This window comes from Geospiza fortis, unplaced genomic scaffold, assembly GCF_000277835.1.
Source record: "Geospiza fortis unplaced genomic scaffold, GeoFor_1.0 scaffold130, whole genome shotgun sequence".
In the NCBI taxonomy this organism is placed as follows: Eukaryota; Metazoa; Chordata; class Aves; order Passeriformes; family Thraupidae; genus Geospiza; species Geospiza fortis.
The window spans coordinates 1,247,348-1,259,401 of NW_005054300.1; the positions used below are offsets into that span (position 1 = coordinate 1,247,348).

Sequence of the window (12,054 nt, forward strand, 5' to 3'; positions counted from 1 at the left end):
ATCTTATGTTTGCAAACAAAAATGATCCTAGTGCACTCTTTGCAAAAGCACAGGAGCAGACATGCAGGTGCTGTTAAAGGGATGAGAAAATGAACTGTGTTCTTCTGAAAAACCTCAGAAATCAGGCTATACAAACCCTTGCAACAATACTGTCATCTGTTTAAATACTGGGACTATTGGGGAGGGGAGCTCAGCAGTGGTGGGAAGGCTTTCATGTGGTTACATGTTTATTTTATTTAATTTTTTTTTGTTAACTCTTTTACTCTGTAGCTTTTACATATTAATATCAGCTCTATGAGAAGAGGGGGAAAATAAAGCATTTGGGGAACTAATGAAGAATCTCTGTACCACAAATACCTACCTGTTTTTAAGAATTCTCTGTAATTGTCCTTAATCTGGTTACTTTACAATTCTTTGTCATCACCATTTCTAAAACTCCCAAATCCTTTCCTGCAGAGTTAAGTATGTATTACTGATACATTACTGGGCACACATGTTCCACAAAGATACCAGACAAATAAGTGATATAAAAATACTTGTGCTTCTAAATATATTTATTCAAATACTTCACTGGTCCAAGCTTTCCACATGAAATCCTTCAGAAATCTGACCTGTAAGTAAACTTGACTTTACTCAGCCCTTCTTTTCAGTGGTTACTAGAAAATAATAAAAAAATAGCAATTCAAATACCTGCTTTGCTATAACAGTTAGTAAAAGCAGAGAGTAATTTCAGAAAATATACTGAAATATTTGAGAAACTGACCATTAAAACAGGCTTCTTTCTAAATATTTATGAGTCATTTTATAACTGGAAGAAAGGTATTCTGGAACACTGATCTCTAGTGTTACACCTACAGATCTACAGCACTCACAAATAAATAATAAATATTGATATGTGTGTAGGTCTCTCTACCTCCACTGTATTTTCAGTGGGTGTACAATATCCAGTATAATACATAAGCTATTTAAATACCTCACACCAAACTCAAAACACTAGGAAATACTGTGTAATTTTTAAAATGTTTCAGCAAAGGTTTATACAAAAGCAATGCTTTCACTTTCAATACCAGTGTATAAATGTACTTTCCCTATCAAAGATTTTGTGATGCAAACATGATTATTACTGTACCTGATTTGATCATGGTATTCTTGGAGAGATCAAATAATAGTTTTTTTCCACCCTTCTTTTTCTAGTGCCTTTTAAAAAAAATCCACTATCAAAGAATGTTAATTTCTAAGGATTGATCTAGAGATTCCTATGTAAGTACACAATTATTAGGGAAGAAGAGGCACAACAGTGAATATTTTAAAGCAATGTAATCAATATTTTTGCTTTGTGTAGATTTCCCTGCAACAATGAACAAAAAGATCTACTTCAGATTTAGAAACTCAGCTTTAAAGGGAAAGCTAGACAACAAAAAGCAAGAAAGTACTCACCTCTTCACGTAATTTTATCAACTGCAACATGAACGCACAAAAAAGATAAAAAGGAAAGAAATGGCAGGAAAGAAAGATCAGTTGTGTGACAGGATACAGAATTAACATTGACAATTTATCTGTTTACATGTTTAGCATTTAAAAATCACAGACAAACACATTAAAAGAACCTAAACATAGACTACATGCAGAGTTTTTTGAACGAATAAAGATCACTTTCTCACACTGTCACATTAAACAAAGAGAATAGTGTGAAATTCTCTTTTAAACCACATCTAAGACACCATCATGAAATAAAGGGGAATGACTTCATAGAAGTCTATATTATAAAGAAAAAAACAAGTTTACTATTCCTCTCTTCGAAGATTGTACAGCTGAAGTGGTTTTGTATATACAAGTTTTCAGAATGTTTTCTGTATATTTTAGTTGTGACAACTGATTTCTTATTCTACTAGCAGATCTAACTTATTAATAGATGACTGCATCTTTATAGCATATATTTCAGAATTTCAATTTTTATATACCTGAGTTCTACTGCAACTATATTATTTAATTTTATTATTGAACTTCATACTGAGGGTTTCTGCAGGTAAAAAAAATGAAGCAGCTTAGTTAAATGTCTCAGAACTATGATTTATTGAATAGCATATTTAAAATTAGACAAAGGAATAGGGAACAACATGAAACATATTTCCCTCAGAAAAGACCCATTCCAGGTTCTTGATCCAGACCACTTATATATAGTGTGTGTGTATATATATAAATATATACACATAGGGGGTGTGTGTATGCTTATATAGTATAAACATTTGTATTTATTTATGCTTGTAAATCCACACAATCTAACACAAATAATATTGCTCTGGCAGCTTTACTATAAAAGTAAATAAAACCCCAGCCTGATTATCAAGCTAGGTTGTAATATAGTCGCCTCTTAGAGAGATAGATAAATTATTTGTACTGGAACAAAATGTATAATTACTCACAACAAATATCTGCACAAGAATGGCCCTTTGTTAAAAAATTACAGTTCTCTCACCGATTCCAGTTTGAAATTACAACAGCACCACAATTATCTCAGTTTATGCTGATACTTCACCTACAGTTTCATAACACTAATTTTCAACACATGTGTAAGCTGAGAATGTTTACTACTAATAAAGTCTCACCAGCATGAAGGAAACAAAAGAATCTCCATTATTCTCTATTGTCTCATATGGCTCGTCTAAAACTGAAGGTTTGCCTCACCCCATTACCAAAAGGGGCAAGAGCTCTGATGAGATGTAATTAGGGGGGCTCCTACACCACCCCAAGCTGAACTGGGCCAGCTCTTCTGCATCCAGCTAAAGGAACATTGCTACAATTTGGTATAAAGAAAACCACACTGCTGGGCAAACCAGCGCTTAAATTCAAGTGTTTGGCCTATGATAAATTGGTCTCTTTCTCCAGCTCTTCCCCCCCTTTTTCCCCCAAAAAGGCAAACATTAAGGGTCTTTAGAAAGAGACGATCTGGGAGTTGATCACATAGCTATCTTTTCTTTCTGAGGCCACCATTCTTCAGTTGACTATGATACTTAAAGGGCCAAAGTTTAAAACGACTCTCCCGCAATAGAGCCCGTCCGGGCATGCCACCCTGCTATAATCAATGAGAGTTTTAAAATGCTGCACATTTGCTTTTTCAATAGGTCCCAAACAAAAATGTTCTATCTTGTTTGTGCTGCATGGCTGAATTTAAGCTCTGCATGGGATTTGCAGCTAAGCTAGGTAATGGGAGAGGGTTGGGGTTTTTTTAACATTGGCTGAAAGATATTCATTCAAATTAACAAAAGATGTATTTTTCCCCCATTTAACAATGCTCTTGATGAAAATGTGTTACCTTCACATTTCTGTTTTGAAACATTATTTTTATTATGCTCACTCCTGAACTGTAAACAGCGTTAAGCCGTGCACAGCCACCATTTTAGGTTATGATAATCAGCGTATTTTTGAAACAAAGATTTTTCTTCTTTATTTCTTTTTTGCAATACAGAATTCGATACAAGAGGTAATCTGTTCCTTTGTAGGCTAAAAAAAAAAATCTGGTTTACGCTGGTTTGAACCAGTGGAATCTCTTGTGGCTAAGCCTTCTGCTGTGACTAAAATCAAAACTGCACCACAGAGAGCGAGGGAGCAAGATGGGATGTGTGTGTGTGAGTGTGTGTGTGTGTGCACGCACGCGTGTGGCCGCGAGGCTCCTCACGTGACCCAAAACTACCGAATTTTTTTTAAAAAGCTGATAACGCCACCGCCGTCTCTGTCCGCATACAGATAACGAATAAATGCTGAACTCTATTAAACGCCCTTTACACATTATCGTGGGTCGAACACACAATTTTCTGAACTTATGATGACAGTCTATTTATTTTGCTATAAACCCTCGGCATGTAACGAACAGATTTGTGTCTGGTAATGATCTGCTCTGCCAGGGCTATATGAAATGATACCGACCTTCTTTAGATCTTGGCGAATTAAATTGACCAACTTCACCCCCTGGTCTGTAGCTGAAGTTTGACACACTTTATGCACAGCAAGCCTAAATCTAATATTATCACAACTTTGTAGTCAGAAATTAAGTAGACACAAAATATTTGTTCACCATGAATCACGTATAGAATGTATGGGTATATGGATATGCAGTTTAACCCAATGTGAATTTATTTCAACTTACTAATGAACATAGCTGCAAAAGAGAAAGGAACACTGTTACACCTCAAAAAAGTTGGTAATACTGACCTTCACATAATTTCAGTCGAGAGAAATTTCTGATTTAACACAACGTATACTTCCTCAAAAACATGACTTGCTACATAAAACAGTTCTATTATTATTAAAGTGAAGCTACAACTTTAGGTCGTGTATCACTGCACTGAAAAACTCAAAACTTTCAAGGGATTTGCTAAATGTTGGCGGCCAGGACAACAAACAAGACTTGAAACCAACAGCCTCTTTAAGACCACTCTTGGAAAATAAATAATAACCCAATGCACACAGTAGTTTTTTGGGACTGGGTCTGTAAGGTGGGGCTTTTTTGATGCAAGAAGGGACATTTCTTGATTTTCATCCTCTGAGTGCCTCATATGACTACATTCACTTGATCCAAATTAAGAAGAAATTAACATATGTTAAGCAATTACTTTAGTGAACTCTAGGATCACTAAGAGCACTATATCACTACCTGTCTCATGAAAACAAGCTGCTCTTATTTCAATAGAAACTTTCAATAGCAGAATTATATAATTCTTACAACTTCTTACAGGAAATGCCTATATGCTCTATCTGGCAAAATCAGTTAAATTTTGGTATAACCATTGGAAGGCAACTGTATTCCAAGTTATTCTGGGTGTCATCTACACACAATGGCTGCTACTTTTGGGAGACATGTTGGGAAAATGAAGACAAAAGAAAAATCACCATTACCTATTCTTCAATCTGTTCTTTGTACTTCAATCTTTCTTCCTGAGAAAACAACTGGAAACTTATACCTACCATTCTATTCTTTACAGCTTATAACTTGGCTGTGGTTTGTTATAATTTTACCTTCAAAACTCAACTGAAAAAAGAGAAGCTGAATGAGGAAAGATCCAGATAATTTAGTTTTCCAATAGTGATCTGGTTTTTTTGTAGCTTTTTAATATGGTCACACTAGCCAGCAAGCATTAAGTTCCTTTTGTCTTCTCTCACCACCAAAAACATCATGCAAATGTTTATCACAATGACAAAGACCAACAACTTATATCTCACAACCCTGACTACCCAGGTATTCAATATTCCTATTGGCAGATTTCACCAATTTTTGTGGTTTGGTACAGGAGCAATTCTGAGCTGGCAAGTTTTTTCAACACCTCCTCTGTCAGAAAAGGAATCCTTTCTCTCCTCTTTCACAGTTGGTGACTGAATTGGGGAAAACAAACCCACCATTTTTCAGTTAAACTAATTTAATCTAATCCAAACTGATTGAGAAGTAAAAATCCTACAATATTAGGGTCAGGATCAGTCCACGTACTGATTTATTTCCATGAGACAAAACAAATCCAAGGACTTGAAACATCGTCAAATATTTTACACGCCTTTAAGTTATACCTGAGCATCCTTTCATCATTCACTCAAAGTTTCCTACTGATGTAATAATGTATAGGAGTGAAAGCATATTAAACCTGGGTTTACTGAGTTAAACACAATAATATCTCATGTTCAGTGTCTAGTAAGGACCCAAACCTACACTTGATTTTGAAAGCTGCACATTCTAATAAGCTCAATATCAGCTGAAGTTTTTGCACTAACTGCTTGCACCTGTATCTACATATATATAAGTACAGGTATAAATAAAGATATTTAATAAGAAAAAGAGAATATTATATTTATTATTGAAACAACACAATAAATAATATATTTTAAAAATCCTGGCATTCACATATTTAAAAGAAATTAGGTGACTCCTTTATGGTGCTATTTCATTATATTTTTCAAGAAATGAATGAAGAATTTTAAAAGGTACAGAAGTAATAATTTCAAGTTGAGCTATAGAAAAGGATTTTGATTACTTAAAAAACTATACAAGAGTCCATTAGCAGACAAATTTTTCTTCCATTTAAATAGCGGTCATTTGGAAGAAAAAGCCCAAAGTTGACAAATGGTTGAAGGTATCATTTAGCTCCTTGAGATGAGGACAAGTCTCCTTCACCAAGTTTGGAAAAAAGACCATCAGTCACAGCAAGTGCTCACATGAACCAGTTATTTAAACATTCTTTAAAAAGTGAAAATAAAATATTTTATCTTATCCCTACACATAAGATATTCTGTTATAAGTAAAGCTTCTTATCACAATTGCCCTTTTATGTCTGAATTCACACATTTTTTTTCTTGAAATGTAAAAGTAGCAGCACCTTAAGAGAAATAAAATGAGAACCTTAACAGTTTCACAGGACTTCATTTACAATCATGACACACAGACTGTGAAACTCTTCTCCCAGAAATAATCTTCTCCATAAATTCATTATTTAGGTATAAAATCCCCTCTTTATTTTACTCAAATTTTGGAATCTCTCCTTTCTATAATATATAAATATGAAGATTAATGTCCTTTAAATTTAAGTCTTCACATAGATATCAGAGCTGCTATACTCCAGTCTTATGTCTTCAGATAATGTATCCTGTGTCTAATTTCATTCATGTATGAATTAAAGTCTATTACACAGTTTAAAACTTACTGAGCATATCTAAAATACTCTATAAGATTGGGGTTATGGGGTCTGTGTTTTGAAAGTTCTTGTACAAGGTAAGTCTCCAAGTCTTTATTTTTTCTGTCCTTAGTGGAGATGAGCCTATACTGAGCACAGAACATACAAAAAAAATTCAGAACATTCTGAGCCATTTCCTTATTTAATAACACATTTATCAAGTAAACATTTAAATCATTTTTTCTTTCTTTAGCAAAATAATTTGTATTCTATCTGGTCAGAAGAGAAAATATGACCGGTAGGAAAACTTTCAGCTAACTTCCAACTCAAAAAATACAAGACTTGGATAACATAAATTTTAGAAAGAAAAGAAATATTCTCCTTTCAGACAGAGTGTCAAACAAGTTTTATCCCAAAAAGAAATATTAACAGGTGGGTCAAAGTCCCCTGAATAAAGCATTGCCGTCACAGTCTATCAGGATCCTCACTGTAGTATGCAGAACAGCAATACGGGTACAAGATTTTAAAAAAGCCCCAGGATTATCAAGCTTTCATTCATTAAAAGAGGTGGATAGCACTCTGCATCCTAGTACAACATGCAATATGAAAGCATGCTCTTATTAGTACAACTTGTGTTTTTGGTACAAGGAGAGAAAATCTGGTTAAAGAAGGAATCACACAAGGAAACTGAGTGGGATACTGCCTAATTCTGAGAGCGCACTTTCATTTGTTTTGCCTGCCAGTGTTGATTTAATTATACTGCATTATTATCAAAGCTGCATTATGTACTTTTTTATTCCTTTTACATGTGTTTGAGGTGAAGACCTTGGCTTTGTCGGCAAACAGCGTGTTTCAAGTTATTTCTTAAGTACTAAATAATAAAGAAAAGAGAAGAAAAGATTTTTTTTTGAGATAGCAGACAGTGATCACAAGTTAAAGGGTTAAATGTAAGATCTCCAAGAAACATTTTGAAGTTGATTAAGACCCCAGCTTTGCATTAAACAGTATCACTTCCACATGAGTTGTTGCTAATGCTGTTAAGGAGCAGCTTGAGAAGCCCAGTGTGCCAGTGACCTCCTTCACCCTCCAGCCACCCACTAGGGCTTCCTGATTAGCATCCTACCTGGTTCTCTGAGGAATTCCCGTCATCCCCTAGGAGTTCATTCCGCACCTCATCACTGTAGGCGATTCGTGACCTTTTCTGTAAAACAAAAAGAAAAAAGGGTTAGGAAGTAAAGCTCCACAGCCATTGGTATCAAGGCTGATCATCTTAAACCTCGAGAGCCCCCTAATGGATACCTATTTGATTAAAAAAAAAAATAAATCTGCAAGTGAAAGTTATTACAAAGTTCTTCAACTGCTGTACCCTAACAAATCTGCATGGCAAAACTATAGTATTTCTAAGACAGTCACACCCTCAACATTGCAGCAACAAAAGCAGCTTCTGTGAAGCTTGAGATATGTAACATGTGAGGCAATATACACTAATAGCAGAAGCATTGAAAAAATGCCAGTGCAGGAACCAAACACATTTTTCTGAAGAACACTTGCTAGCAGGTCAAAGAACACAACCTAACAGCAATGGCAGCAACGCCATGAGACAGGAAAGGAAGACCGAATTTTTCTCATATGAAAAAAAAACAAAAACCAAACCTGAACAACACACATGTGATGTATCTGATTCAATTTAAAGATGTAGAAAATTAACAAGCATTTTCTATGCTGCTAAGGCTGCTGGGAAAGGATCAGAAATTAAAGGGCAAAAGAAAGGAGAGAAAATAAAACCACAAGGAAACATTGATTTTCAGCAGTTCTTGGAAACACGACAAAACTGACACAGTCATCCATGGGATTGTTATGACAGATAGGATATTAAGTAAATTCACAGCTTATGAGCACCAGATTTGCTCTTGAACTGATAATTATGTTGATTCTAAACTAGATCAAGTGCCAAGCACTGGAAAGCAAATGTGTGATGATTAGCAAGGCAGCACAGGATTCCACAGAGCAATAGGGAAGGCCACAATGAGAACATCAGCCCAGTTTTCAATTTCCCTATTAGCCAAATAACAGGCTACTACTCAGTTAATATTCCCACACTTACCATTAAAGGAGGGAATTGAATTTTGAAAATATTGTCTAATTTTTTTTTCTTTTTGAGAGTAGTTATGGTAATTTTTACACCTCATCAGGGAAAGAAACCCAAGAGTAACAAAAACTAAGCTGTAGGGCCTTCCTTTATTGATGGAGGCTTCCCTCACACACCTGCATAATAGTGACTACCAGTAGGAACTCAGAAAAAATTAATCCCTCTTCAAACCTTCCCTGCTTGGGCCATCATGCCAAAACTTGTGCTTGGGACTGAGGCACAGGAAAAGAATGCTAGAAATTATACTGAGCACAGGGCAATTCATCACCTTAGTAACAAAGAGGTTTGGAAGTAGGTCACTCTGTGCAAGGGACCTAGCAGCAAAGTAAGCCTTGTATGGGTCACCTCAGAGCAAAACATTTTAGCTATTTATGCTGGGTAGCTCCCCTTTATTACCATCACAATCACTACAATGTTTACACATTTGTGATTCACTTGCCATCAGATCCTAAAGCTACAGATCTAAGTAGGAAGGACAAAGCCCTGGACCACGGACCCAAGGCAAGAGGTGAATTGTACCAAATCTTTTGGAGATCTCAGCTGTCACAGTTTCATACTAACCAAGCTAAAGTAGTCTACAGCATTAAAGGAAATGAGAACCTTTAAACAGGCTGTGGTATCAGAGCTGCCTGTTTAAATTATTCATTTCATCACTATGGGGGACTAAAACACTCCACAGTATGCAAGAATATCATATGGAGATAGGTTTTGTTTTTCTCCTTTCTCACCAAAAAGCCAACAAATTGGCATAGATTGCTCAATTACATTATTTTCCTATTTTCATTTTATACACATCAAACAAGGAAGGAAATTACAAATATATAACAATAAATATCTAATCATATTTTCTGATTAAGATTCAATCTTAGGACCTTATTTGAGGTCTAGTAGTTCAACTGTACAGTTCCTCCCAATTTCACAAAATGACTCAGCTCCATTGATCCTGTTAGTGTTGAACATATTTATCATTATTAGACTGAGATGAGGAGCATGATGCTTCATGGGCTTGTTCTCTAGTGAACAAGCTTCCTAATAATATGTAGGGACTGAAACAGTCCTTGATTACACATCATTTATTTGAAAGATATAACTGGATGATATTCTTGTTCTTAAGAGCCTGCATGGGAGAAAGGAAAAAGAATATACTTCACGGGAAAGAAATTAATGTTAATAGCAATACAATTTTTAGAGGCCCTTTATAATCCTTTATTATCATCGCCAGTGAACTTAATAAATATATTTGTATCATTGTTCTTTGATTGTAATAATCTGTCAGGATCTGAAAATCAGAAATTTTATTAAAAGAAATAATGCTTTGGCTACAATTAGGTAGAACTCTTTGCCATAATCAATAAATAATTTGATACTACTTTTGATCACAGTTCCTCTACCAAATGAATCAATAATATAAAAGGAAAGGTCTTTGAACTAAAGTGTTCATTTATTCTTTCAGGATTTGTCCAAAATATCAATATCTTGAAACACTGTTCTTATTTTTATTAAAGTATTATTGGTTAACATTTTTAAGTGTGGCTATCAAGATTAGTTCAGCTTGTCTGAACTCAATAATTACATCTTTTTATTATTTTTTTTATTTCATACCTTCAGCTGTTTATAAATATATATATTTTAGCCAATGCAAGAATGATAGTTTGAGCTGGAAATGTCACACACTCTGCTACATTTTGAAGGAACCCAATTCATAATGCATTTTATAAATAGTTAATGACTTCTATACATAAGCTAACCAGGCAAATCAAGAAATTGTCAACATTTTTAGTCTTAGTTGTCAGTTACCTCTGTCTACTGGTACTTTATATGTATGTTTCTAGAAAAGACAGAAGCTTTACAGAGTTTGTAATCCAAGGCATTTCTGGGCAGCTCAATATAGGTTTAAGAGGTTCTGTGTGCAGTTTTTTGTTTGCAAAGCTCTGTCACATATAGAAGTTTTCCTTATATTTTATATTTTCTTGTATATACCTAGACAAAAAGTCTAAGCACACAAGTGATTTTGCTCAGTGAATGAGTTTGCAGTTGAGCATAGCATGTCCCCAAACACAGACACACAAAAAGGGTTAAGCTACTTTCTGCAAGAACTTCAGCACTCAGAAAGTTTCAGGGGCTGTTTTAAATGTACTACAGTATCCAGACCTTCTGACAAGGAAGAATTTCTGATTCCAGGCAGATCTCTCTTGGTTTATGAACTGGATTTTTGCATACTGATTGGGTGATTTCCTTAAAGCCCTGTTCAAACAGATACACTTGCTCAGTTCTGTCTGGCAATTTGGCTTTAAACAATCTGTCTACTTGACCCAAGCCTTAACATTTCCCAATAGAACTGAATGTGTTCATAGGCAAGCCCAGCTAAATTAGAATTGAAATGAATTAACTCAGCTTAAACTAATTAAGATCTGTGATCTGCAGCACCACCCCCCTGTATGATTCTACATGTGAAGCAGGGTACACGTAACCAGACTGTAAGAATTCTGCTGTACCACTAATCTGAGCATACCAATGAAGTTCTTCTATTACTAAAGCATATGAGAAGTTAATTTCCATGGCCTACACATGGCAAAGCAATTGCTTAAATTGCCTCACCTGGGAATTTAATACAATGTTATCATCAGACCAGCCACACTGTAAATAGATTTATAATGCTTTCCATGTGCTAGGCTAGGTTGCATATGAATTAAGTAATGATCTGGTATTACAATACAATCAGCTAGTTCCCACACCTGGCAGACAGGATATTTTGCTAAATTACTACCTATACAGATACATCACAACATAAAAACAGAGAAGGTAATGGGAAGAGAAACAATCTACATGGTGTATGACCGAATTTTACACGGTAACCAAATAAGATGTAGATAGAAAGAGGTATCCAAAATAATCTATTTCCAACATCTGCACAACAGAACACATACTTATTCATTTCTATTCAATTTTGGCCTAATTTTCCGCATTCTATACTTTAATTACCATCCACATTCTGAAATGTTCCCATTAGTGAAGGGCAGAACTAGCCAGTGCCCCCTCACTCCAATGCACTTCCAGCAATCAGCCAAATAATTGATATAAAGTATTGCACATTTTCATACATGAACTAAAGAATAGCTTTCCCCCTCCTAAATGCTAAGCAGCCCCCAAACAGATGAGCAAATGTAGGTGCATTTCAGACAAAAGACCCAGCAGATCCTTTTATCCCAACCTTTCAGTTTTTCAGGCTCAATGTTTTAAGAACAGATTAAA

General features: G+C 35.2%; 1 protein-coding gene across 3 annotated transcripts in view; it reads right to left on the reverse strand.

The window, feature by feature from the left end:
• Window positions 1-12,054, reverse strand: part of VTI1A (vesicle transport through interaction with t-SNAREs 1A) — a 259,604-nt gene that overhangs the window by 208,105 nt on the left and 39,445 nt on the right. For 2 of the 3 annotated variants that reach the window (XM_005416370.2, XM_031061886.1), the window contains exons 3-4: window positions 7,777-7,854; window positions 1,438-1,458 (exon numbers count right to left, since the gene is read on the reverse strand). In XM_005416370.2, the coding sequence (XP_005416427.1) occupies window positions 1,438-1,458; window positions 7,777-7,854 (99 nt within the window). The remainder of the gene's footprint in view (window positions 1-1,437; window positions 1,459-7,776; window positions 7,855-12,054) is intronic. The other variant, XM_005416371.2, reaches the window with a different exon arrangement.